General features: G+C 60.3%; 1 protein-coding gene across 1 annotated transcript; it reads right to left on the reverse strand.

Annotated features, from left to right (window-relative positions):
* On the reverse strand, positions 1-27,816 carry PADI4 (peptidyl arginine deiminase 4). Its single transcript, XM_081308083.1, has 16 exons — positions 27,721-27,816; positions 17,964-18,144; positions 16,236-16,302; positions 14,749-14,819; positions 13,732-13,849; positions 12,563-12,688; positions 10,228-10,406; positions 10,025-10,128; positions 9,628-9,739; positions 8,217-8,324; positions 5,199-5,353; positions 4,232-4,376; positions 4,031-4,133; positions 3,262-3,332; positions 2,865-3,005; positions 1-1,320 (listed from the first exon to the last, which is right to left on the reverse strand). The coding sequence occupies exons 1-16, from the start codon at positions 27,810-27,812 to the stop codon at positions 1,087-1,089; spliced, it is 2,007 nt and encodes a 668-aa protein (XP_081164209.1). The 5' UTR covers positions 27,813-27,816; the 3' UTR covers positions 1-1,086.
* Positions 27,817-27,908: the final 92 nt, after the last annotated feature.

Raw genomic sequence — 27,908 nt, forward strand, 5'->3', positions numbered from 1 at the left:
TTGGGCGTCCCCCACCCAGAGTGTCTGGGGCCAGAAGCGTTTCATATTTCAGGGTCGTTTTTAGAGGTCAGAATATTTACATGGACGTAACCAGTGAAGTGTCCCTCATCCCCAAACCTGAGACTCTCTGAGCACCGTGTTGGCACTAATACTCCATTCCACAGAAATCTGTCACTCCTGGTGTGTACCTGTCCGGGTCCAGGTGGCCAGTGGGACATCAGCAAACCTCAAGAGTGGATGGAACACACGCCCTGATACTGGATTGCATGGGACCCAATGGTGACATTCCACGCCCTCAGGTTCTTGCGTGATCTGCCACCTTTTCCCCAAAGGACATTCCAACGTGAAGGGAAATGACATTCTCAGGCCCACTGGGCTCTCAGAGTGGACCCCACCCTGCGGCGTCTCCTGAGAAACCGGAGGCCACATACTTGGCCTCCTGCCTCTGGACCTGCTCCTCCTGCCCTTAATCCTATTTTTTTTTAAATTCCATGTTTTGTAATGAGACTCACATCCAGAGAGATGTATTTCAGACACATTCCTCAAATGACCAAAGGAACACCCGCCTGCCCAGGAGCTGCCCGTGACTGCGGGCTCTGGGTTCCGGGTGCCCTTCGGCCCTCTCCCCTCCCCCTTCCTGGTTCTGCGGGAAGCTCAGGGCGACGTGAGGTTCTACAGGCTGGAACAGGCCTGGGAGCGAGGACACACGGAGACCTCGGCCTTAGCTCCTCCTGGTGGCACTTTTGAATCTGTAGCAGTCAGTTCCACCTGACAGAGGAACAAATGAGCGAGCCATGGGAGAGCTTCGGTGTTGGCAAAGTGTGGCCGTCCAAGGGGTCCCACTTGCGGCTTCTCAGAGCTGAGCTTGGGGTGCTGGAACCATCTTGGAACATGGAGAGGGGCCCAGGGCGAGGCCATGAGGCACTGCTGGGGAGACTGGCCACCCCTGGGGAACCTGGCCATCCCCAACAACACGGGGTGCAACATGCGGGGGTGGGGGAGGGGACCAGCCACCCCTGGCTGAGAGGTTTTTCCCGGGGAGGCCACCAGGGGAGGCCACCAGGGGAGGCTGGTGGGTGGGGAGGCTCAGGGCACCATGTGCCACCACTTGAAGGAGAAGGGCTTCCGGCGCACGTTGGTGCCGCAGTGGACCTCGCCGTGGCGCACGTGGTAGGTGTAGAAGTCGTCGATGAAGGTGCAGTGCAACCCCAGCGGCTCCAGCAGGGCGCGCACCTGCTCCTCCAGGCAGCAGCGGCCGTTGATGAGGGGCCCGAAGGGCTTGGGGATGCCCAGGTGCTTCCCCAGCACCAGCATGTTCACCTGCGGGGGGTCCCAGGTGAGGGCCGCGCCAGTGTCCCCTCCCTCCACACTTTACAGGCGAGGAACTGAGATCCAGACAGGGACACTAGGTGGTCTAAGGCCACCGGCCAGGCCAGGGCTTGCTCAGGGGCCTGCGGGACTCCAGGGCCGAGCTCCTCGTCCACCGTCTGCAAACTCTGTCATCAAGGCCCAGCGCTGACACGCCCCCTGGGCCCCACATCCCTGGGCTCCTGCAGTTCGTCCCTCCCATCCCTGTCGGTGCCTGGCGCACGGTGGGGATGCCGAGGCCTGGGAGCCCTTTCTAGTAGCATGACATCTGTCAATGGCACCGGGAGGTGGCCTGCCGAGGTGGAAGGCCGGGACTTGGGGCCCATGTGAGTGTGGGTTCCAGCGCCACTCCTCCATAGCTGTGTCACCTTGCGTGGGTCACTTCACCTTTCTGAGCCACATCAAGCAAAGGAGCCCAAATGCGCACTGGGCCCGAGGAGGGCTCACAATCAGCCTCCTGGGCCGCGAGCCCTGGAGAGGGCGCCTCCCTCTCTGTCGGCCACGCCAGGGCCTCGCGGCTGTCTCTCGGCCTGTAGTGCCCGCCACCCCTGCCTCTCTCCAGGGGCTCTGGGAGCCTGTGCCGGCTCATTCCTGCTCCCCCAGGGGCCTCGCTTAGCGAAACCCAGCCTGCCACCCACGGCCGATCCCTTCCCTGAGACGCCTGGCACCGTCCCCAGGGGCTGCTGCGCTCCTTCCCGCACCAGGAAGCCAGGCTCGGCCATGCGGGAGAGGAAATCAAGGGCCAGGGCTCGGGAAAGAGGGGCTCCCCCAGCCCCAGCCCCCTCTAGGCCTGGGAACGCTTCCTTCCCAACAGAACCCTCTGCAGAGCCTCTGAGCACAAAGCAGGGGCCACCAGGACCGTCAGACTTCAGCCCCTGCCTGGGCACCCAGGGCCCTGGGGAACCCAGTTTGCAAACCTCCATGAGGGACACTGGCTCCTCCTGAACCGGGCCCCCGGCGCCAGGAGACCTGGGTGCAGCCTCCATCTTGCCCTTGGGTATCCTTTGATGAGGGGGGACCACAGGCCGGGGGGGCGGTGCCAGGATGTGCTGGGGGTCACAGCCAGAGGTTCTTGCCCGCCCTTCAGATACGGGGTCCAGCCTCGCCCCGGGCGGCAGCCAGAGCCCAGCCGAAGGTGCTGCTCCACCTGGGTCCCCTTCGTGGCACTTAAGAAACTGGGAGCTTGACCCTGCCCCTCCCCTGACCCCTGCAGGGGACCTAGGGACAGTGGCTCTACCTCCCTCTCCCTCTCCCGTCTCCTGCCAGCTGTGTGTCCTTGTGCCAGAGACCTCACCTCTCTGTGCCTCATCTGCAAAGCGGAGGTGACAGCAGGTCGCAGCACCTGAGAGGCCGGGAGGGGCTCTGCGAGCTGCCCAGGGCCACGCAACCCCTGAGCCTAGGGACCCGCCAAGCCCTGCTGGCCCTCCAGCCGCCTGCACTGCACCTGGGTTCAAGGCCACCTGCCAAGGTGTGCGTGGAGGTCCGCCCCTCCTCACCATGTTTGGGAAGAAGGCTTCAGCCTTGGGGGTCCCTCTGGAGTTCTTCACAAGCCTGAAGAGCTGCGGCATGTCCACGATGTCCCCCTCGGCCAGCCCCAGCTCCCGCTTCAGTACCTGGCGGTTCCAGTCGATGCAGCTCTGGGGGGAGGGGAGGTGGCAGTCGGTGGGGGAGGGGAGCATGGGGCCCGAGGCCCCCAGACCCAAGGCAGGGCTGGGGGGGGGGCAGGAAGGTGAGTGGTGGCCCTGGGGCTCCCTGGCATGGAGAGTCGCCAGCCAGCGCCCTCAGGGACCCCAGGGCCGCGCTGCCTCGGGGGGCCCCTGCCTTCTGCCTGGGGGCGGGGCAGGGCAGCTCGGGGGCAGCTCGGGGGCAGCTGGGGGCACCCGGACTCCGCACCTCCACGTAGGAGTTGTGTTCTCTCAACTTCTTGTTGGACAGAATGTCCTTTATCTTCTGCTGCTTTTTTTCTGACACGGAGAAAAAAGGGGAAAAACTGAATCAGAGGTCGACGCCCCTTCTGTCACGGGCCTCGGGAACTCAGTGTTCCCATCTGTGAAAGGGGGACAGCCACAGTCCCCGCAGGCAGGTCTGCTCTGAGCCTGTGAGGGACGGTCTGTCACAGACACGGGGACAGCGCGGGACGGATCCTTGAGACTGTGCCTCCCTCCCGGGTCTCCGGAGACCCCACTTAGAGAGGAGGAAGCAGGCCAGGGTGTGGTCAGTGACAGAGCCTGGGCCCCCAGGACAAGGCCCTGGGTTCCGTCCTCAGCCCTCCAAAAACAGGGGAAAAAAGAGCTGGTTCTGCCGAGTTTTCTCAACCTCTGACCCCACCCCGTGTTGTTAGGGTTTATTGAAGAAATCCAGTCTCATCCTGTGCTCAGAGGCGCTGAACGTCTCAGGTCCTCGGACGCATCTTGCTCTCTCCTGCCTCTGGGCCTTTGCATGTTCTGTCCCCGGTGGCGCATCTCCCTCCACCTCGTCCCCCTGCCAGCTCTCGCCTCCTCCAGGGAGCCCTCCCGGGGCCCCACCAGACAGCCCCAGGGCCCTCTGCTCTGTCCACTCAGCACAGTGCCTGGTGTGCACAGTAGGTGCTCAGAACAGGTCTGGGCCTGGGGGTCCCTCCCAGCAGTAGAAGGCCGTGTGACGGCAGGGGACGGCCACTTACTCTTGACACCTTGGAACAGCAGCTGCTCCCCATGGCCCTCCTCCTGCTTCTCCTGGAACAGCCGGTAGCAGGACCTGGGGCTGGCCAGCAGCAGCCGGAAGCCCTGGGCGGAAACACGTGGAGGGCAGCTTGTCCCCAGCCTGCAGGAAGGGGCCCTGCTGGGGGCTGTGGGCTTGGCCACGTTCAGTCCCTGGGCCCTACCTTCCTGTCGGGCGCTGGGACGAAGCTCAGGAACTCGTCAATGTGCCCCACGGACAGCCAGTCGGAGTAGAGTGTCACGGGGGCCTGCACCCGCTGGGCGCCCAGGAAGTCCTGCAGGGTCTGGTGCACCTCCCGGCTGTCGCCGCTGCAGGGATGGAGGGTGTTAGGGGAGGGGAGCGGGGGCCCTTATCACGTCCCTTCACACCTGAGGGACTTAGGAATTGTCATTCCACTTTCACTGAGGGGACACCGAGACACAGGGTCACTAACACGGAGCCTAGCACTGCCCGTGGGACCAGCCCAGCTGCTGGTGTTATGGGGAAGCACAGGATTCGAACCCAGTGCAGCCAAAGTTGGCGATCCTTATTAGCTGTGCAGCCTGGGGGACGTTGCTTCACCTCTCTGAGCTTCTATCTTCTCCTGCAAGCCCTGTGTGAGTCAGCCTCTGGCTCTTTCTCAGTCTGTTCAGCTGCCGTGGCCTTCTTGAACACACCAAGCTCATTCCTGCCACAGGGCCTTTGCATGCACTCTGTCAGCCACCAGGACATTCTACCTCAGGTGTCCCCACAGCCGTGTCCTTCTTGTCATCAGGACTCAGCTCAAAAGAGCCTCCTCCAGTGAGGCCTCCCTGCCACCTTCACCCAGGCCCATTCCTCTCTGCCCTTTCTGTTTTCTCACTTTTTGAGATTACCTATTATCTGGCTCCCACAAGCACAGTGGCCGAGACCTGTCTCGTCATTCACGGCTGCGCCCCCAGCTCCTGGCACAGGACAGGACGTAAGCCGCAGAGCTGGACCGCTGTCTGGGGCTCAAAGCCGGTGTTCCTCGCCCACCCTCCCCTCCTCTCTCGCTCCCTAAGGTTTCTCGAGCCTCTGGGCTGGGAGTGGGCAGGGGACACTTCCGCCTGCCCTTTGCTTTTCCGTGGCACCTGGGTCCTGGCCACTCGTGGTGTCCCTGCCCTTCTTACCTGGGGTAGCCGCTGTTGCCGATGAGAATCCTGCCCAGCGGGTACTGCTTCTCCCCGACGGTGACCGGCGGGCTCACTTCCAGATTCCCAAAGGAGTCCAGCCCAGTGATCTCCTCCGTCTGGGGCCCGCGGGTCACGTAGCCAAAGTTTGGACCCTGAGGGGGAGAAGAGCCAAGAGTTAGAGGCCGCCCGCCCGCGGGGAGCGAATCTAGGGATGAGCCTCGTCACAGGAAGGAATCCAGTCACCAGCCCCAGGTGCAGAGCAGGCGCCGCTCTTCCTGGGGGACGTGGCGGGAATTTTGAATCATTCGGGGGGCAAGGAAGGGAACTGGCGTTGGTGGCATCCTTAGCATGTGGCAGCTGCTTTGTGAGCCATCACCTGGGGGTAGTGACGAATCTGCAAACTTTCCTTTTTATCTCTGTTTTGCAGAAGAAGAGACTGAGGTCAGAGTGGTGATGGGCTTCCTCTGGTCCTGTATCCAGCTGGTGAAGGAATGGAACTTGAACTATCCTGATGGGTGCCCTGGGTCCACACCAAGTGCATCCTGCTCTGGGGCTGGAACGAACTCCTCAGAATGGCTTCAATGTCTCCATGAGGGTCCTCGTGAGAGAGGGAGGGACACATCGCTCACCCCTGGCATGAGCTTCGTGACCGCTGTAGCAACTTGCCATCAAGTTAGTGGCTTAAAATAACACAGGCTGCTCTCTTGGGGTTTTGGAGGTGGGAATCTGCAGTCAGGAGGGCTACGGTCAAGGCACGGCAGGGCTGTCCCCCCGCGGGGCTCTGCAGGAAGGGGCTGTTTTCTCGTCCCTTGCGGCTCCTAGGGGCCGGCTGGGCCGTGGCTCCTTCTCCTTCCAAGCCAGACCCTCCGGTCTCTGCCTCCCCCGTCCACCCCTCCTCTCGCCCTCTCATGAGGAGTGTTGAGTTTACATGCCCCCCCCCCCATTATCCAGGACTGCAGGCTCCTAACTTCCTAACGTCACACCCGTGATGTCCCTCCTGCCACCAAAAGGCTCTGCGGATGGGGGAACAGACATGTGGGAGGGCCATGAGCAGTCTGTCCCACCCCAAAAGAGGCTGCAGCCCTAGCCCCACCCCGCCGCAAATCAACTGTCCTCGCGGCGGGTCTCCATGGGGCCACCGCAGGACTCCCCACTGGTGTGTGTTTTGGGGGAGACACGTCATCTCCTGGGTCTTTGAGTTCAGGAGTTTTAAAGCCATCATTTACAGTTAGAGCGAAACCGCTCTGGTCAAGGTCCTCATGAGCACCAGGCCACAGCCACCAGCAGCAGCCGGGTCACTTGGTCTCGCCCATGTTTTCAGCTCCTGGCTTCCAGGACACCGTGAGCTCAGGTCACCTCCTACCTCCCGGTGGCTCCTTCTCGGCCCCCTTGGCACGGGCACAGGGCCAGGCCTGTCCTTGGTCTCCTGAGTTCTCCAGTTTCACTGGCTCTTGGCTGGGTCCTGGCTCATCCCGTGAAATTCCACCCGAGAGCTGATAACACCCGGGTTTTTATCCCCAGCCCGCCCTGCTCTCCAAACGCCTGCCGCTCGCCCCTGCCCCATGGAGGCTGAGAAGAGAGGAACTCCAGCCCCGGAGCAGGGAAGAACCTTCCTGGCAGAGAGACTGGCACGTGCAAAGGTCCTGAGATGAGGGAGAGGTGGCCCAGGTGAAGAACGGGAAGAGCCTGGGGGGCTGGAGCAGGTGAGGGACAGAGAGAGGCCAGCCATGATGCTGGAGGAACGGCTGAGTCGGAAGCTGGTGGTGCCTGGACTTGGACTCTGGATCTTCTCACTCTAAGTGATTCGGGTCGGGATCTGCTTAGCCAGAGGCCCTGCAGCCCCTTCCTCAAGGCTGTCTGCAGGGGAGGTGAGAGGCCATGTGAGGTCTGTCCACTGGACTCCCGAGGTTCAGTTCATGACATCGAAGAACTGGCCGTGGTCACTCTCGGGGTGTCCAAGTAGGAGACAGGGCCACTGAGGGCCACTGAGCAGGGTGGACTGAGGAGGGGGCGCTGGCATAGTGGAGCTGGCTGGTGGGTGCCGATGGTCCTGAGATGGGATCCACTTGACTGGGTGCCCAAGCAGACGCGGCCTCCACTGGTCAGCGCAGGTGCGGCCAGGAGGTGAGGGCAGGTGCGGCCAGGGAGGTGAGGCAGGTGCTGACTAGACCCAGGCTCCGTTCCAAAGCCTCAGGTGTGGGAGGGGCCGCCCCTCCTGCCCTTGGGGAGTAGGATGCTCCACTCACCCTGGCCAACCTTGTGCCCACTCCCCTTCTTCATTTTCTCTGGGTGCCGGGGCCCAGAGTGCAGGCCTGGGGTCCTCTTGGGGAAGCGGGAGGTGGGGTGGGGAAGGGTCAGCTCTCTGAGCCGGACGGGCCTGGTTTGAATCCTGACTTCTCCACTCCGAGCCTCAGTTTCTTCATCTGTAAAATGGGCCTACCGATAACCTCTCCAGAAAACGTGGACAAGTTAAATGAGTCAGCGCCTGTGAGAGCTCAGCCCCGCGTCTGACCCAGCCTCGTGCTCAATCAACGCGACCATTATTATTATTTTTTAATTATTATTCTGTGCTGAGTTGGCACCAACCTGCTAGCTCAGTCAAGCAACAAATGACATACTGACTCATCAACACGGTCACTTCCCACTCCCACGTGTGGCAGCGTGGCTGTGAACGTCACATCTAGGAAAACCTCCTGAGTGGGGCCCCGGGAAATCAGACCCCACCCAATGGATGGGTCCTGCCCCACCCACACTGTGCAGCCAGAGCAGGTGGGTGGCCGGACCGGGCTGCATCCAGGTTGTCCTGAGGACGAGCTGACCTCATGGGTGGCAAGGGCCACCAGATGGTATCATGGTAATGACAAAAATAACAGGCTCCACCTGCCGGAGCGGGCCTCTGCGGGGGCAGCTGGGCTCCCCAGGCGGGGAAGGGCCTGGCGGGAAAGAGGCGAGGGGCAGGGGCCTCATGGCGAGGGGCTGGGGCAGGTGTGCCCCCTGCCCACCCCACGCAGGTACCATGACGCGTTGGATGGGGAAGTCCTTCAGGCCTCTGTCCCTCGGGGAGTCGAAGACCACGGGCAGCGTCTGGTGTGGGGCCTGGGTGTAGCCGATCTCCATTTCATCCTGGGGGGACAGACAGGAGCTGTGGCACGCGGGCCTGGGTCCACTCCCAGTGCCCGGATGGGCACGGAGTCTTCCTCACGCCCTCGCCCTTGGCCTCAAGGGCGAGTTCCCCTGAGAATTCTGACTGCAAAGAAGGGGCCGTGAGAAGCAGAGCTGGTGTCCTGTGATGGCCCCGTCGCAGGGGAGCCCGCAGCGCCCTCTCCCTCTCGGGGTGGACCCTGGGCTGGGGACACGGTGAAGGAGAGGCTCTGGAGTCCTCCAGGATACTGTCGTCAGGGCGTAGAGCCCGGGAGCCCAGCAGCGAGCACCCAGGGTCGGGAAGTGGCCCGGGGGTCACTGAGGGGCACCAGGGTGGCTGGAGGGGCCACGGAGACCCCTGGGGGGGCTGGAGCAGAGGCTCCAGGGGAGCAGCAGGCAGCGCCTGGTCCCTCCACAGAGGAAGCCGCAGACCCTCTCGGGGGAGGAGGTGCAGGAGGATTTCAGAAACGCGTCTACAGCACATCTCCCTCCAGGGCCGGTGCCCACGGGCAGGGTGCCGAGGACACATCGCTGCTGGAAATCACGGTGGACCTGACATCGCCATCGTGGGGGGGAGGGGCGCATAAAAAGTGGTGGCCAGTGGCGACAGAGGATGCGACTTAGGGAACTACAAGGAAGAGAGGGAATCCTCACCCAGGGGCAGCATCTGAACTGGGATTTGGTGGGCAGGCTCCGGACGTGGGGACAGGAGGGGTGTGTCCTACAGAAGGCAGAGTGGGCAAGGCCAGAGGTGGGCCAGGGGCGGATGGTGCCGAAAGCCCGGCAGGGAGCAGAGAGGGGTGCTGAGCTGACGAAGCACCCTGGAGTGTCCCCTGGCAGCGTGGGGGGCACTACCACGGAGGCCCCGAGTGCCAATGCGGTGTCCACCGCCCACAGGGGGCGGGATGGCACCAGCTAAGGGAGGCGGCGGGTTGAGAGGGTCTGGAAGAGGTTAGAGATGGGAGCCATGGAAAGTGCTGGAGTGGGGTGTGGCCTGCTGGTGGCTGAGCCCAGGAAGGCCACTCGAACTGACCGAGGGCCACCTCCTGGGCTTTGCACTTTCCAGCAGGAAGGTGGCTTTTGCCTTGGTGACCCACGGTGGTGGTCCCAGGGTGGCCCACAACCAACGTCAGATGAGCCACTGGCCTGAGCCCCCCCGCCCTGTGCAAGGACTTTCTGAGGCTCTGCCCTCGCCACCCACGGGTGGCCAGAGAGGTGCTAGGCTGAGCGCCAGGAGTCCCTGGACACGTGGCCGCTCCCCTGCCCCCCCGGCAGGGCCGCTCACCTGCATCCACTGGTCATCCATGTTCTCTTCCTCGGGACAGACGGTCAGTTTGCACTTGGCTTTCTTGGCCAGGGCAGCCACAGCCTCCAAGAAATCTTCGTTGTCAAAGATCCTAGGAAAGTTCCAGAAGCAGCTCGTCAGGCTCCGGATTCTGGAGGTCAGGCCTGACGGGAGCCGGGAGGCGACACAGGGGCCCTGGAGACGCTTGTGACCTGAACAGGGACTCCCCTCTAGGAATCCACGAAGCAGGAACTAACAGGGACCCCTTCCACAAAGGCGCAGCCCGCGGGGAGGCCACTGCTCAAGGCCAGGCCACCTGGGTCACTCACAGTGAATGCTGCAGCCGGACCTCGGGCCCCTCCTGGCCACCCAGGCCCCAGCGCTCAGGGCCCCTCACCTGCTCACGTACACCTCCTGGGGGGGCTGGGTGTTGGGGGTCATGATCCAGGGGGCCACGCGGAAGGCCACACTGTCTTGGAAAACCAGGGCCTCGGGGAGCTCCTGCAGGGGAGGGGACAGGAGAGGCCGTCACGGCAGCCGGGCCCCCACCTGCCGGCTCTGCCCCTGCCCCAGCCAGGCCGCGGCCCGGGCTCCGCCTACCGGGTTGGACATGTCCAGCAGCGAGACGCCGAGGGAGATGAGCCCGGGGAAGCCGGCGTCCGGGAAGGTGAGGCCCTCCAGGTAGAAGTCCCTGCTGTGCTGGCCGCCCGGGAGCTCCACCAGGTGACAGGGCTGCCCCGGCCCCAGGACCACCTTGAACCTGGAAGGCAGCTTGCACCCTGGCCAGGGCAGGAGGCTCAGGTCCGCGTCCCCCGTCCGCAGACCCTGCTCTCCCCTGCCCCCGTCCCGGGTGCCTCCCCAGGCCCCACACCACATCCCCTCGTCTGCCTGGAGCCAACCCCCTCCTGGGACAGTGCTCCTGGGCGGGGTCCCCAGGGGCGCCACAGGGGCCTGGGCCACTCTGACTTTGCCCGAAGCCCGCGACACACCAGCCCTCACTCATCTCCTGAGCCACCGCTCCGCCAGTCCCAGCTGACACTGGGGGTGGGAGCAGGCGGTTGCTGAGGAGACAGGGTCACCGTGTCCCCCAGGGAGCACGTGGGGGAGGGGAGAGCAAAGGCCACGAAGACAGGTGCTGCCTTAGCCGCTGTGACAGAGGGGCCCAGGGCTTCCCAGAGGGGTGAGGCCTGGGCAGGGGCAGGAAGCTGGTGTCACCAAGCCAGTGACAGCTGGGTCACTTGGGACTGGAAGTGAAGGAGCTGGATCCAGGGGTGTCCCTGCAAGACCCCTCCCTGGCCCTCCCCCAGGAGAAGCCAATGCCAGCTCGTGCCACCCGGCCCCTCCCCTTTGCCCCCTGCCCCTCCCCCCTTATTCCCCTGCCCCCCCCCTCCCCCCGCAGCCCCTCCTTAGCCCTGGCACAGTCTCACCTCGGGGTCTTCACGTGCCTGGCCCGCCCTCCCCCAGGCCTGACCCCACGCCCAGCTCCACTCCCCGCCCTGTGGACTCAGACCCCCCAAGTGCTACTGTAATTATGTGCCTGTCATCTCTCCCAGCCCACCAAGACGAAAGGGACCCGGGACGAGGGCTCTGCTGTGTTCATAGCTCTGTGCCCTGTGCCCAGCACTGAGCCTGTCACTCCCCGGTGGCAGGAACTGGGAGGAGTGAGCGGGATGCACTGAGGGGGAGTCGGCTGGCAGCTGACTCCGTACACAAGGGGGCGTCTGTCTGAGAGGGAGGGAGGCAGGCTGAGGGACCACCGTAGGGACAGGGGACAGACACCTCTAGGTCTCCGTGTGTGGCCTGGCAGCCATGAGGAGACAGTGTCAGTTTCCCTCTGCCCTCCCACCCCCATTCCCACCCCCACTCGCAGCTTGTCGGGTGTCAGGAGCGTGGTGGGTGCCTCACCCATCCCCTAGCAACCAGACCAGCCTGGGGCCAGGTGCTCATGTGAAGCCACCAAAGACAAAACTGCAGAGCCATCAAATGGCAAATGCCCAGCGGCCCTCACTTGTCACCTGCCATGATTTGTGTTCAGTTCCATTTCCCACTGCCGTGTGCTCTTAATAGCCACAGCACCCAGGCAGGCACAGGGGCGCACGCCTGCAATCCCAGCAGCTCTGGAGGCTGAGGCAGGAGGATCCCAGGTTTGAGGCCAGCCTCAGCAACTTAGAGAGGCCCTAAGCAACTCAGCGAGAACTTGTCACCAAATAAAAAATAAAAAGGGCTGGGGCTGTGGCTCCGTGGTAGAGCACTTGGCTAGCATGTGTGAGGCACTGGGTTCGATCCTCAGCACCGCATAAAAAGTAAATAAAATAAAGTTCAAATTTTAAAAAGAAGGGGGCTGGGGGTGTGACTCAGTGGTTAAGTGACCTTGGGGTCAATCCTCAGTACCAAAAAAACCCCCACAAACATAAAAAACCCCAAAACACTACAGCAACTCATCCTTATCCCAAGACAGAGATGTTCATATAGGATACAGCATCAATAAAAAAAAAAACCCCAAAACTAGCCATTAGCTCCAGGGTGACCCCTGTCTCCCTCGGGCTGAGTGCCCTCAGAGCAGCACACTCCGGGAACCGTGCTAAACCCCAGGCCCCAGAAACAGCGCTTTGCCCCTGGGTAGGGCTGCGGCCCTTGCTCTTAGGAGGAGCCAAGAAACACCTGCCCTGCCTGGCTCCTGCCCAGCTACTCCCCCTCCTGCCCACCTCTTCCACGGTCCCAGCACGAGACACGACACTTGTCTCTCGTACGCGCCCCTCATCTGGGAGGTAGTGACAGTCTGTCTTGCGGGGAGCTGTGTCCCTGGTTCTTGGAACCTGGCACACAGTAGCTGCTCAGGAATCATTTGACAGGTCTCTGCGCTCCGCTGGCTGGGGCAGGAGCGAAGCCAAGATGGGAGGGTGAGTCAGAGGGTGAGTGCGGGCGGGAGACTCACCCGTGGCCTGAAACACCCGCACTTTGTCCATCTCGGATTTGGCCACGTGCAGCACCAGCTGGTGCTTGCTGGAGAAGTCCTTGGGGGTCTTGGTGATCAGGGTCACCAGGGACATGTCCTGCGGGTCTGGAAGGAGGATGAGGCCTAAGACCACTGTCCCAGAGGCTGATCGCCTACAAGCCACCTCCTGGTGGCACCTGGCTGCACCTCTTTCCAGCATTTAAATGACATTTTTTTTTGGCTTGGGGTTGAGCTCTGGGTCTGGTGAGCACGGAGGGTTCCTCCAGCTTCGGTGCCTGCTTCCCAGCAGCCCAGGAGCAGGGCAGTCTCACCTCACCGTGAGCCGGTGGCGATGAGGGGAACACGTCAGAGGCTTGTCACCATGCCTGGTGCCCCAGAACTGCCCTGGTGGCAGCTGCTTTGGTTATTACTATGTGCCGGACACTGAGCAGAGGCTGTCCCCTGGCCTCGGGCTACCTGCAGACAACTTGAAATGCGTCCATGTCTAGGAATCCCAGTAGCTCCCCCAGCAAGGCCACAACGCTGTCCTGGGCTGCCACCCTCTGCCCCTTAGTGCCCTTTTTCAGGGCAGGTGGGGAATGTGTCCCCCCCCCATAAGGACACCCCTGAGGAGTGCCTGCAGAGACCCTGTGCCTGTCCCTGTCCTTGTGTCCCTCAATCTACCCTGGTGCCTAGATGCTCGGACTTCAAATCCTGAGTCTGCTACTTATTAGCTGTGTGACCTGCGGCAAGTTGCTTAACTTCTCTGTGCCTTGGTTTCTCCGTCCATTAAGTTCTGGGTTGAGCACTGAATGAGCGACTCAGAGCAGTGTGCGGCTGATAGGAGGGACCTCAGGAGCCACTCTGATACAATTTGGGGGCAATTTCATTTTGGTTGATTGGGGGTCCCAGGAGGGTAGACGTCTGTGCTGGTGGGGGCTGGCACGGAACCTGGAGCCTCTGGGAGGCATCAAGGACTTGCAGTTGGTCCAGCTCTTCTTGGACTGCTGTGTGACCTTGGGCAGGTCACCTGCCCTCCTAGGACCTTTGTCCTCTAGCAACCGCCTCTCAGAGGCCCTTCTGAGGCTCAGGTCACATGGACAGAGGGCTTATTAAGGACACCAGGACACTAACTGAGGACACCCAGGGTACTGGCCACAGGACCTTACCTTTGCCGTCAAGCACCTCCTCGTCCTCGCAGTCCATGCCTGAAGAGCTGGGGTTGTCCCTGTCACAGTTCACCAGCAGGATGGCCCCTTGTCCACGGGGGCCCCAGGTCCAGGTCCTCTGCGGACACCAGAAGGGAAGGAGCAGGCTGAGGACGCCCAGCAGACCCCGGCCCTGGAGAAGCCCCTTCCCCTCTCCTCTCCTGTGCGGCCATCCGCTCCCACACGGGGCAGTTCTCGGGTCCCGAGAGAGGGGACCGAACCCCCCTAAAATACAGGCATCGACTTTTAAAAAGGACTCCGAAAGGGGCAGAGCCTCAGTTGCAGGAGCCCCTTCACCCGGGAGTGACTGTGGGACCTAAGGGGGCTCACTCTTCTCCACACTCAACAAACCAACCAACCACCTATTTTTAAGGCTCTGGGGACGGACCTGGGCCCTCAATGATGCCCAGCCAGAGCTCCACTGCTGACCACCCCCCGGCCCTTCCTATGCTTTTGTCTGAGCCCACCGGGGAGCTCGTCCCCCACCCCCAGGGCACTCATGCGCACCACCCTAGGTTAAGGGTCTTCAGGGCCCGCCACACACCTGGGCCCCATCTTCCCGCAACATGGCAGGCCCCCGCAGCTGCCGCCCTCCCCCGCCCTTCCTCCCTTTCCTATTATCACCCCACGTGGGCAGCACCGTGGGGATCTCTCCTGCCAGTCATTAAGGCCTGGGGCGGGCTTCTGACCTACCTACACATCTTTCCTCTGCTACGTAAAAACTGGGTGGCTGTAGGTTCCAGACAATACATGATTTGAACTCCCAACCAGGAAGAATCTGGTCTCATAAAGATATGGGGTTCATGCAAGCCAAAATATCGCTGGTGATTTTAATTTTCTCCTTTTCTGTCTTCCTGAATCATGTTTCTCTTTTTTTCCCAGTTAACATGGGACACCGGACACAGACTGCCATTTCACCCTATTGCCACAAGGAGGCGCCAGAGCCCAGTGGGGCCAAAGCAGCCTGGGGGTTGGTACCTGGTTTTTCTTGGCCTTGCCCGGCTGCTTGGCCTTGCCCGTGCGGGTGATGTCTGCCTGCAGGGAGATTTCTAAAACCACAGGACAGAGGAGAGGGCTGGTGAGGTGCAGAGTCAGGGCTCTCAGCCTGGCCTCCATGGATGGCCCCTTCCCCAGTAGACGTCTGCTCTGAGGGGGGGAGCCTCTCCTTCAGAGGGGACAGCCCCCCCCGATGTCCTCAGGAAGTCTGTCTGACACTCAGAGCAGAGCCGAGGCTTCTGACTGTCCTGTTGTCCTTCAGGGGCCGTGACAATGACGCCAATAGGGAACTGAAACCCAGGGATTTCAGAGACAACTCCCAGGCGCCCCGTAAGTGTTCCACACAGAGCCCTGCAAGGTCACCCAGCCTGGCTCTCAAGGACTCCAGCCCGGTCCTCAGTGACCTCGGGTGACAGACACGGGCTACACGGTTCCACCTGTCTTTATCACACACGCGGCACCAGGGACAAATCCCAGCCCCAGTCCCCTACTCTGACCAATGGCGTGGCTGAGACAGCTTGATTCTAAATCCTCCCTCCCTGTCGGAATAGAGGACCACGTTGTCCTTCCAGCAGGGTAGACCCGTGTGCCCACAGCATGATCTGTGACCGTGTCCCACCTGAGGTTGTCCCAGTGACCTGTTAAACATATGCACACCTCGGTATTAGTGCAGGGACAGGACGATATAGTCCTGAGTGTCTGGGCCTCGTCACCCCTTCACTACCCGGCTGCATGGGTGACCTTGGACAGGTCTGTCTACCTCCTGTGCCTCGGCTTCCTCACCTGTAAAATGGGATGATGATCGTACTGACTTTACTACATTGTTGTAAGTTTTAAATGTCCAGTCTTAGCACACGGGCTGGCACGGGAAGTGCTCTCTTGTTTAAATGTGGACTCGAGAACAAGATTCGCTGATGAGATGAAACCGGAAGGTTTCACATGCTCTTTGTAAACTTAATATACATTGTTTAAGATGAAGCCAAACTAAGGAAAAATGGATTTTCTTTTTCTTTAGACACAGGGTCTCTCTATGTGGCCCGAGTTGTCCTTGAACTCCTGGGCTCAAGCCATCCCGAAAATGGATTTTATTCCACAAAGAATATTGAATAAATGGGAGTAGAGATGGATCGCGGATAAGACCGAAAATGTTGAACGTGGGTTGTAAGTAATGACACTTGAGGAACATGGAGACACAGCATTATGGTCTACTTTTGTTATAAATATCCAAGGTGTCAAAAAGGTGCAGAGACTGTGCACTGAAAATCCCTGCACCCTCTTCCTAACTTGAGAAACAAGTCATTCCGATGTCATTCCAGCGCCCGCCTCCCCCCTCCCAGGTCCGCCCCTCTGGCTCCTCTGTGCTGCGCGGGAGATGGCCCTTTTGCTGGCCTATGTTTAGAATAGGCTGAGGGGTGACCTCCCAGGTGAGGTGTCCTGCAGAGGCTGCGGAGGAGCCGGGGGCCACTTACCCACCCCGGTGAGGTACAGCAGGGCCTGGACAGGTGGCGTCTTAGGGCCGTAGTAGGAAATCCGAACCTGCAGGGCAGCAACGGACCGTTAGGAACTTCTCTGTCCTTCCCCAGACGGGTCTGGACCCCTGCGTGGGCCAGCTCAGCTCAGCTCCAGTGACCTTGGTGCTAAAGAGGGTCCCACGGGAGGCCAGAAATGGAGGGGCTGGGCCTGCGGGGAAGGCCACGGCGGGGGGCTGCAGGAGCAGGTGCACCTGGAGCAGATCTTGAGGGGGAGTGGGGCGCGGCCACTGGGGATGGGGCTGAAGAGGCGCTCAAAGGGGACTGTTGGTCATGAGACCCAGAAAAGGACTCTGGCAAGCAGAAGGGTGGGCGCCCCTGTGTGCTCTCCTTTGCTCGGGAAGCAAGGAGACTTCTTCTCCCTTTTTCTCGAAGCCGTGTCCTGAGTGTTGAGTGGTTAGAGGACGGGCATCGGGGCCAGGACCGAGCTTCCCCTCCGCGGCTGCTGACCAGTCATCTAAGTTTCCAACGCAGGACTGGCTGGAGACGCCCCTTTAGCTTCCTGTTGCTCCCCGAAACTGGGGTTCCTGATGCCAAACCCTCTGTGCCGGCTCCCTGTCCCTCTGCACCTGGTCACAAGAACTTCCTTGGCCTCCCCAACGCCTGTCTCTCTTCTCATTCAGTTTGCACACAGAGCACCCCTCCAGGTAGGGCTCACTGCTTTTTCCCCTCTCTCAGGCTGGTATTATTATTATTATTATTATTATTATTTCAGGGATTGAACCAGGTGCACTTTACCACGGAGCCATATCCCTCGCCCTTTTTATTTTTTGAGACAGGTTTTTGCTGAGTTGCTAAGGCTGGCCTCAGATTTGCGATCCTCCTGCCTCAGCCTCCCGAGTTGCTGGGATTACAGTTGAATGCCACCACACCCAGCTCCCAAACTGGTCTTTTATATCATTCTCAGCTTGACACTTTTGCCAGAAATATTTTCCCTGAGCACATCTTCCTGGACAGATCTGTGTTCCTACAGCAGGTGACAATGCTTTGTCCCCAGGGAAGAGCCTGGTTGGCTTGTTCCCCCAGGAGTTAATGACTGTTGATACAGATCTCGCTGGGAACCCCAGAGGTTCTTGCCGGGACCATCTAGAGTCAGAGGGGTGGCGTAGGTTAAAGGAGCCTCCCAAAAGATAGGTCCACATTCCAATTCCTGGAACCCCTGAATAGGGCCTTGTTTTGGGGGAAGTCTTTGTAGATGAGAGTAGAATAAAGATCTTGATGAGGATAAAGGTCTTGAGGAGTCAGGCTGGATCATCTAGGGAGACCCTCAATCCCCACAGTGTTTGGTTGTTGTCTGGTGCTCGGGATTGAAACCCTCAGGAGCGCTCTACCCGGAGCCACACCCCCAGCCCTTTTAATTTTTATTTTGGGGCAGGGCCTCAGTAAGTTGCTGAGTCTAGTCTTGAACCTGAGAGCCTCTGGCTCCAGCCTCCTGAGTCGCTGGGATTACAAGCAGGTGCTGCTGCCCCCCAGCTGGTGGGTGCTTCTTAAACTTTGGCTGAAGGGATGAATCTGTTTCTGACCCTGCAGCCCGACACTGCTGTGTGCGGGGACACTGTGGTGGGACACCCCCCCCAGGAGAGGAGGCTCTGCGGGGCTAAAGGGAGGACCCCTGTGTGAGCTGCCCCGCCCCCGTCCTTCCACACCTGCACCCCCGCTGTCACCCACCTTCTGGTCACCTGTGACAGCACTGGCCGCTTTCACCCTCAGGGTGACCTCCAGCTCGGGGTCCAGGGGCCACTTGGAGAAACCCGTGCGGTTCTTCTTGGTCGGAGGGCCACGGGCTACCTCCACCACCACTCCTGGGGAGGCGCTGATGCTGAAAGAGGTGCAGTCCCCTGGGGCCGAGCTGTGGCAGGGACAGGGGGACAGGACAGTGAGGAGGGGCCTGGCCCAGCAGGCCAGTAGGCGTAAGCTGCAGCAGCACCTAGCGCCTACTCTGAACCCAGGAGAAAGCATGGAGAAGCGTCAGGGGCTGACGAGAGGAACAGAGTCCCTTGGCCTGGCCAGCTTACAGTGGAACTAGAAAAACAGCGAAGACTCTCACACCCGGATGTGTGCACGGAGCGACTGCCCACCCAGAGGCTTCCTCCACACCCGCTGCACGCGGCATGTGCGTCTCCTTCTGGAATCGTGGCGGATCAAATGTTCCTGAGCATCTTACTCTTACAAAGCCACCAGATCAGGGGTGAAATATACGTTTTAAAGCGTTGCTGAGCACACACCCCCCCAGATGAGCACCCATGTGCACGCACCACCGTTCAATGGAACCAAAAGGCAGCCAAGGGAGCGGGGGTAGGTCTGCTAATACCAGACAAAATCAGTGAGCAGACAAAATCCACCCAGTTATCGACACAGAAGATCCCCGCTTCATGACCTTGGCCTCAACCCACCTAGAAAATGTTCTCAGCTCATAGGCAACCAGCCACGTGACCTCAGTACATACAGAGACAGTCTTGAGGCATTCAGACAGAAAAGTCAGAAAAGAGTAATAATTAGACTGAACGTGAACTTGTAAATACTAACAATGAAATCTAGGAGATATATGAATAATATCTTCACCGCATTTTGAAAAAATAACTATTAACCTAGAATTTGCTTTCCCAAAAAATCTTTTTTTTGGAGGGTGCCAGGAATAGAACTCGGGGGCACTCAACCACTGAGCCACGCCCCCAGCCCTATTTTGTGTTTTATTTAGAGACAGGGTCTCACCAAGTTGCTTGGTGCACCTCACTTTTGCTGAGGCTGGCTTGGAACTTTGGATCCTCCTGCCTCAGCCTCCCAGGCCACTGGGATGACAGGCATGAGCTACTGTTCCCGGCCCAAAAATCTTTAAATAAAAACATTTTCAGCTGAACAAAACCTGATATTTTAAGATCAATTTTAAGAGTTTCATGAAAGCAACTTCTAAAGGTATAGTTTACAAAGAAGGTAACTGAGGCTGGAGGTCTGATCTGAGATGCAGGAAAGAATGGTGAACAAATAAAATGGAAAATATTCTGGTAAATTTAAACAAACATCATCTATAAAGTCATAAAAATATTCAATTTTTTTGTGGTATGGAGATTGAATCCAGGGGCACTCAACCACTGAGCCACATCCCCAGCCCTATTTTGTATTTTATTTGGTGACAGGTTCTCACTGAGTTGCTTAGGGCTTTGCTAAGTTGCCGAGGCTGCCTTTGAACTTGCCATCCTCCTGCCTCAGCCTCCCCAGCCCCTGGAATTACAGGTGGGCACCACCATGCCTCGCGGAAAATATCAAACTTGTGGGATAAAAGGAGGCAGGATTTAAGTTGGCAGGAGATAATGAGAGCTGAGGTACTCTGAGGTCTCTGAGTTCTTGACAAATGGATTTGTAAATTTGTGTAATTCCAGGGTTTCTCCTGGAACTTGACCAGCTGATTTGAAAATACACCTGGAAAACCAAGAGCCAAGCTACTCTTAAAAGTGAAAAGGTAAATGCGAGGGCTTGCTGTACCTTGCATAGGACTTCCTGGACACCAGGGAAATCAGAATGGGGTCGGAGCGACCCAGGCTGGGACAAAGGGGGGTGCGACTTAGAGGTCCTACTTGGTGCACGACAGAGTGGCTTTGCAGAGAACTAGGGATAGTGGACTATGTCACAGATGGTGCAGGACATTTGCTCAATCATGTGACAAACAATTTCCCAGCTTCACCCCATTCAAAAAATATCAGCCCCAGGCAGACTACAGTGTCTGTGGCAGGACTTTAAATCTTTTTTTTTTTCATACTGGGGGTTGAACTCTACCACTGAGCCACATCCCCAGCCCACTTTATTTTTGAGACAGGGCCTCTCTAATTGCTGAGGCTGAACTTGTGCCCATCCTCCTGCGTCAGCCTCCCCAGTGGCTGGAATTACAGGTGTGCGCTACTGGCTCCTGCTGAATCTTCTGAAAGACGAGGCAGGAGCACATCTATACGTTCTTCTGAAACAAGACATAAAACCAGTAAACACAAAGCAAAAGATGAATAAATTCAGCTCCATGAAAATCAGTAATTTCTGTTTGTCAAAAGTCACCATAAAGTGAAAAGACAAACGCGGTCCATGGAGAATGCTCTCCTAGCACAAAACACACCCAGGCTCAGTGTCCAGAATCCGTAAAGCTCTTCAGCCAATCAACACGGCGGAGACAACCTGGTGGGAAAAGAAACGGCCCAAGACACAGCAGGAATCAGAGGGGCTGGAACACAAGTGGACGACAGGCGCGCAGAGCCTCCCCTTCCCAAAGGGAAGTAAGGGGACAGGATTTATGCCACTCAGTTGGTGACAAATATGTTATAGACCACATGGCTCAACAGAAGCGCCAACCCCCTGCTCACAGGACCGTGGTGTTGACCTCTCTGCCCCATTTGGGGTTACAGACATTAGCCAACCCGACCCCCCACGCCACACCTGGGCAGACACCGGAGCAGCTCTTTCACACATGCTCCAGGAGACATGTTCCAGAAGGTTCCGAGCAGCCCTTTCTGTCGTAGTGAGCAGCACAACACAGTGCATATACCCACGGGCAGAAGAATGGCTCAGGACTTGTAGCTGACTTCCAGCGTGTGGGAGACTCGCCAAAGGGGCACAACTCACTCCAGGATGCCCCACAGACACTTGGGATTATGTTTTCTATTTTCAGTTTTGTAAAAGTTTTCATCTCTATCTTAAAAGCTGTATGCCTTCATGATAGAGAATTAGGAAAATGCTGGAAAAGTGTGTGGCAGATGGACTTCTAAGATGGGCCCTGTGTCAACCAGTTCTGTGTTACTATAGCAAAACAGCTGAGGCCATCACTGAAAAGGAAGAAAGGTTTGTTTTAGCTCATGGTTGCAGAGAGTCCAGCCCATCGTTGCTTGGCCCGTTTCTTTGGGCCTGTGGCAACAGGGAACATCATGGCAGGAGTATGTGGCACAGGAGGGCAGAGAGATGGGGGGGACAGGTTCCTTCAGCCCTTCAAGGACACACCCTGATGATCGGGCACCCACTAGGCCCCACCTCCTGAGGGTTCTTCCACCCCAATAGCACCAGGAGCTGAGGACCACACTTCAACCCAGGGGCCCTTGGGAGACACAAGACTCAGACTCCAGGAGCCCCCAGCACGGCCCACCTCTGGTGTCCCAATCCCTGGCACCTGGGGCTGCCACCTTACATGGGAGAGGAGACTTGCAACCTTGAGATGGCAGATTGTCCTGATGGCCCAGGAGGCCCTACGCAGCCACCAGGGCTCTCTAAGAGGAGGCCGGAGGGTCACAGCCTGAGGCAACGTGGTGGAGGAAGCAGAGGCGGGGGGATGTCACTCTGGAAGTGGCCACAAGCCCCAGATAGCGGGATGTGAAAGGTGAGGCGTGGGTTCTCCTCCGCAGTCGTAGGCGGAGCACGGCTCCGACGCCCCGAGGTCAGCCCTGACCCAGGTTTGGACTTGTGACTCCCAGAACTGTCAGGTAATGAAGGAAGGCTGTTTGAAGTCACTAGGAGCGTGGCCCTTGGTGACAGTGGCCTTGGGAACCTAACGCAGCCGTCATCTTGGTCGGCCTCCCCCTCCCCCAAACCCTGCTGACTTGGGCACCTGGAATTGGTGTCACCCGCAGTGATCTTCCAGGTGGCACCCTCTCTTGTGGGGTGGTGTCACCGAGATTCCTAAACGAGGGCAGACCTGCAGCGTGGGACCTCCCTCCACGTGGCCACTAACCCCACTTCACGCTCAGCCCGTGGCCTGGTTTGCTGTCCTCATTTTACAGATGAGGAAACCGAGGTCAGAGAGGCCAAGCGACAGATGAGGAAACCGAGGTCAGAGAGGCCAAGCGACGGGTCCAGGCAACCTGCCGACAGTGACAGACCGGGGTCTGCTCGCGGCCCTGCAGACGCCCCTGCCGCCACCTGCAGCTGTTCTTCCTCTGCGCCTGCCCCTCCTTGTCCCCTCCCTGCCCCCCTTCACCAAGCTCCTCCTCAAGACCAGGGGTCTCCAGCGTGGTCCTCGCCGACAGCACCGGCCGCCTCCTCGGCTGGGAGCTTGTTAGGGACGCAGATTCCAGGGCCCCAGGCCCGCGGGACTGCAGGTGCCAGGCGCTTGGTCACATGGTCCCCGGGATCCCAGGGAGAACTCAGGGCCGGTGATCTGTGGCTTCCACGTGCCCTCCTGGTCCTCTGATGCATGCTCGGGCCCAGGGGGTGTGATACGTGGCTGCTGAGTTCCCTGGATCCTGAGTGGGCCCCGGAGGACAGGATGTAATGCAGGGGGCAGGCGGACGTGCCCCAGGTGGGTGCCCTGCTGCTGTTTTCCTATGAGGAGGTGGAATCATTTCAGAGTCGGCAGACCTGCTGCGCTGGGGAAGAGGAACGTCCAGGTCTCTTACTCAGGAGGTTGAGAGGCGAAGAACCTGGAAGCTGGGGAGCAGGGAGAGGTACAGAGGCTGGGAGTGTTCAGGTCAGCAGTCACTGGCACTCTGTGAATGGGTAATGGGGAGCCAGAGTGGGTTCTGGAGGAAGGGAGCAGCAGCACAGTCAAAATGGTGCCCGCGGAGACTCAGAATGGCCTCCGCTCGGAAGAGACTTGGAATTGGAGAGAGGGGACGTGAAGGGACGGTCTTGGAAGTCCCTTGAGTAATTCGGGGCTGGGTGAGGAAGCTCCAGGAGTAAAAGGAAAGAGGGAGGTTGAGGCCTTGACTGGAGAGCTGTGGAGGCTGCGGCGCAGGGAGACAGACAAGGGTTTCAACCTGGTCCCGCCATTCAGACCTCCCTGAGAGGAAGCAGGCTGTGGTGATGGACGTGAACTTTGACCTTCACTGCTCACTCGGAGCCCAGCCCTGCGTTGACCGCCCTGCGCTGACCACACATCGTGTCTCCGTGACCACGCTGAAGCGGGTCCTTCTGTCATTTGTCCTTTGCAGGAGAAGCTGAGGCTGACCCGGGTTTGCTGGGTGCTCCTCGGGGCCCAGAGCTGAGGCCCAGTGTCCCCTTGAACGTTCCTGCAGCGCTGGGGGCGGGTGCTCTGGGCTCTGCTCTCGGTCACATGGTCCCCGGGATCCCAGGGAGCCCCCACCCAGCCCAGGGACAGGGACGGGCAGGGGTCGGCAAGGTCAGCGGACCGTGTGGAAGGCAGGTGTCTGTGTGGGCCACCAGGTGGCAGCAGCCCCGAAGGGACAGAGTTGGGGGCAGGGCAGAGCTGTGGGCAGGGAGTCATCCAGGCCCGGCGGACAGGTGCAGCCCTGGAGGAGCCTGAGGTCACCAGGATAGGGGAGGAGCCCTGAGTGGGCACCGGGCACAGCTGCTGGATTTTCAGCTGAGAGAATGGAGGGGCTCCTCGCTCCCAGGGTGACAGGGACGGGGACAGTGTGGCCCACAGGTCTCCCCCGGTCTCGCTTCTTTTTGTTCCTCTGCTCCTCCCGCCCCTGCTGAGTTCCCACCCTACTTGGGGTCAGGGCTGTCTGGACAAAACAGGACCAGGGGACAGGCTGGACAGTGCCCCAGGGGCCTGAGATCTGAGGCCCCGCCCTGGTGAGGGTGACAGTGACTCACATATTTTGAGTAGCTGTGGCCACCACACACCTGCCTCCCGCCCTCTCGTTGCACAAAGATTTTGCAACAAGACTTTGCAACTGTGTGCCAGGGTGCACCGGACACTGTGGCAGGACACTGTGGTCAGCTCTTGCATGCACTCAACAAACACTTCACAGCACCTACTCTGTGCCAGGCACAGTCTTCCCCTAAGACACAGTTAACATGGCACGTTCAGCACCTCCCGCCACCTGCCGGACCTTGTGCTGGACCCGAAGGTGGTGGGGCAGGATGCAGGATCTGGGGTCCCACGGTGGGCTCCCCAAGTCCTCCTTGACAAGGACACCAGTCTACATCTGTGGATCTCAAATAGCAGGTGTCCCCTGGACACAGGTGGCAGCCTTCCACCTGCTCCCAGCCTGGTCCCCAGGCCTGTATGGGCCAGGGAGTGGGATGACCAGGCTGTCACCTGAGCCTGGCTGAGCTGACTCACGGGTAGGGAGAGAGCCAGGTGGGCGTGGACAGAGTGTGCCGGCCCCTCCGCCCCACAGCGGCGAGGCCAGGCCTGAACTTGCACATGTGGCTTTGTGGGCAGGCGTGTGGCCAGGCCGGTCAGCGTGGTTCTCCACGAGCTACTGGCTGGGCCTCAGAGTCCAGGAAGCCTCCCAGGCCAGCTGGGGAGCGGCAGGGGACACCCGATGCTTCCAACGGCCGCGAGCTGGGCCTGGCCACTGACCCTCCTGGTCTGGGCTCCACCTCTGGAGCAGGCATAGGGCTGTGAACTCCTGTGGGTGGGGCTGGGGCACCTGAGTGGCTGCTGCCCGGTGCAGGACAGTGACAGCAGAGGAAGGTACAGCTCAGCCTGTCCCCAGAGACGTCACTCAGTGTCACCCACCTGACCAAAGGCCCATGAAGCCTGGGCTCTCTCTCCCGGGCTTGGTGTCCCCAGGCCTCCCAGCTTCAGGGCACCCCGGAGGGTGGGGCCCGAGGGGACATGCCACTAGTCGAGTCAGGACTCAGAGGACAATGAGAAGCCACGCCGTTGGGCCAGGGCTCCCTCTCCCTCCACGGCTTCCTCCAGGGGCAGGGGGGAGGCAGGACATGTGGGTCGGCCACCTGCCCGTTTACAGCGGTGCCTCCAGGCCTGTCACCACCTGCCAGGTGGGAACCGGAGGATGGGACAGCGAGGCCTGCTCGGGTGGCCCCTCTGGGACTCCGTGTGGGGCTGTGTCCTCTCTGGTGGCTGCTCCCCCTGTCCTCAGCTCCCAAACAAGACGCCCCACACACATCTGGGGGCCGTCCTCTGTGTGACCTTGAGAAGATCCAGGGCTGAAGCTTCCTGAAGCTCCCGGAGCTCTCTGCAGAGCCAGCGCCGGGGACAAGAGCCCACACAGCGACGTCCCCTCCAGCTGTGGCACCATATCCTCACGATGACCAGAGGTAGGACAGTGTGCTGTCACTCAGAGGCTCCCGCGGTCCCCGCAGGAAAGGCCGCCCTGCGGACACTGGCTGCGTTCCTAGTCGCGTCTCTCCGCCGCCCACCGGCAGGGGTTCCTGTCCCCATTTTGCAGCTCAGTAAATGCTTAGGGACAGTCACAGACTTGCCCACGCTCTTGGCTGTCCCTCGGGGGAGATGCTGGGGAAGAGGAGAGCCACCCATCGCGGTGGCTTCACAGTGACACCCGTCCCCTGTGGTCGGCACCACCTGGCCATGCCATCACCAGGTGTCCTCAAGTCCTTTGGAGGCGGATGGGCTCTGCCCACCGGGAGCAGTCGCAGTGCCAGACGCCAGCCCCGCGACACGCAGAAGGGGTGAGTGTGAGCGGGGGTCAGGGGTTAGAGTCCACTCCGCGTGGCCTTGGGTAGGTGTTTTCGCTTCCCGCAGCCTTGGTTCACTCATCTGTAAAATGGGCACGTGGTCCTGTCTTGCTTGTGGTCACTGAGGTCAGAAATCAAGGGCTGGGGACGTGCTCAGCTGGTCGGGCGCGTGCCTCCGTTCTAAGGCCCTGGTTCATCCCCGCCACCACGGGCACAGACACCAGGAGAGAAGGCCCGGCGCAGGGTAGCGGGCCCTGATGCCGCCCTGGCTCTGACAGGGGTTGGCGTTCAGCCCAGCTGAGCGGAGCTTGGATCGTGACCGGGTACCTCCTGGGGCAGGGACAGCGGCTTCCGAACGCCGAGTGAGCGCCAAGGCTCTGCCTCCCCGCGGCTCTGAAGAGGCGCCTGCAGCCCTGCGCCTACTCCTGCCCCGGCACCTTGTCTGTTGACGCCTGGGGTCTCTGAGCCTGGGGACAGAGGCCACAGCTCCCGGGGAGGGGTCGAGGATGCAGAGCTGGTGAGGAGGGGGTGGCTCCGCCTGCAGAAGTGGGGGAAGCCTGGCCGGGGCTGTCGGCCAGGTGGGAGGTGACAGGGAGGCTTGGCAGGTGCAGGGACCGACGGGCAAGGAGGGTCCGGAGCTGGGCGGCTTGGGTTTGAGTCCTGGTTCCCCAACTTAGTAGCCGGGGCTTCGGGTGGGTCACTTGGCCACTCAGAGCCTCAGGACCCCCCTCCTGTGGCATTGGGGCTGGAACCCAGGGCCTCTCACACACCCCTGAGCTGCATCCCAGCCCTCACTGTCCCCTTCTGTTAAGGGAACGACAGCACTGTCTGCCTCTTGGGGCTGTTGAGTGAGCCCCGGGCAGGAGGGCGATACAGATGTCAGCCATCGTCCTGGGACACAGTCAGGGGACTGTGCCCAGCTCCGTGTCTGATGAGGGAGGAGGAGACAAGGGTATTGAGGCATCTGTGGGTGGGGGACCTGTCCCTTCTGAGAGCTGTGGGCAGTGCCTCCTCTTGACCAGCCCAGCCAGCTCCCCACAGCTCCTCGGCACTGGGCAGAGGGCTGGCCTGGGCATGTGGGGGGCTGGCCCGGCCCTCCACTCTCTCCACACCCGCCACCACAGCTCATTCTCGGGGGTCTCTGGGGACACAAGCCGCACTTTTCCCTTTATTCCAGGACTTCTCTGTTTCTTGCCACCCCCGTGGCCCTAGGAGGTCACCTGGGCCTTGGCAGCTGTTCCTGGGCCAGGCAGTGGGTGACACACTCCAGGGTGACACACAGGTGCTCCCGTGGCCCCAACCCAAGACCACAGGTGCCCACTGGTGGGGAGGAAGCCGAGGGCCACCACAACCATAACGGCACCCTGAGAGGGCACCCTCCACCATCCTGGGTGGCCCACAGTGGACAGGCCCCCACACAGTAGGCACTCAACAGGCGTTTGTTGAAAGAATGAATGACCACCAGGGCTGCGCCCAGCACCTTGCTGGGTACTGACAAGCATTTTCACACCTTTCCACAGTGAATCCCAATGGCCTGTCCAGGGTGGGTGTCCACCCATTTCACAGATGAGGACACTGAGGCTCAGTTGCCCAAGGCCACCCGATAGCTCACAGCAGGCCAGCTCCTAGAGTGGTCTTCTCATGCCAGAGCCCATGTCACGGCCCAGCTGTCACCCCCCGCCCCCACCAGGGAGGCTCGGAGACCAGTGTGGACAATAGACTGCACTGTGAGCCAGGTGTGGGTCAGGAGGCTGTGTGACCTCAGGCAAATCCAGACCCTCTCTGACACCTCTGTTTGCCCCATAATGACTCACTGTGGTGAGGTCCCAGGAACCCAGACCCGCACACCTGCACACCCCACACCTGCACACCCCACACCTGCACACCCACACCCCACACCCACACCCCACACCCGACACCCGCACAGGCCAAGGAGCAGCTGCTGAGCCCGGCCCCTCCCGGCTGCCCGGTGTGTCTCTCCAGCTGCGCCCCTGGCAGCGGCCACCAGGGCTGAAGCCTGAGCCTGGGCCAACGGCTGTCGGCAGGACCAGCCCCTGGCGCCGGCTCCCCGCTGCCCCCCCATGCCCAGAAGGCTCCTGCTCACCCGCAGACGTCCAGCTGGGTCGCGGTGCCCAGCGCGCACACCGCGTGGGTGGGCTGCTCTGGGTCCACATGGATCACTGTCCCCTGCGCCATCCTCTGCCAGCTGTGGGGTCCCCTGGGCTGGCTGCCTTATACCGTCCAGCGGAGGCCGTGAGTCAGCACCTGCGGTCTGAGGCCCAGGGCTCAGCC

The sequence above is a fragment of the Spermophilus citellus genome (assembly GCF_964194105.1).
Source record: "Spermophilus citellus genome assembly, chromosome: 9".
Lineage (NCBI taxonomy): Eukaryota > Metazoa > Chordata > Mammalia > Rodentia > Sciuridae > Spermophilus > Spermophilus citellus.

Excerpts from the sequence above, each read along its gene's own strand:
- PADI4 (XM_081308083.1), bottom strand. The coding sequence starts at position 27,812 with ATGGCGCAGGGGACAGTGATCCATGTGGACCCAGAGCAGCCCACCCAC. Across the intron at positions 14,820-16,235 it reads GCTGTACCTCACCGGGGTGG|AAATCTCCCTGCAGGCAGAC; the intron begins GTAAGTGGCCCC and ends CTGTGGTTTTAG. Across the intron at positions 10,129-10,227 it reads TGCTGGACATGTCCAACCCG|GAGCTCCCCGAGGCCCTGGT; the intron begins GTAGGCGGAGCC and ends CCTCCCCTGCAG.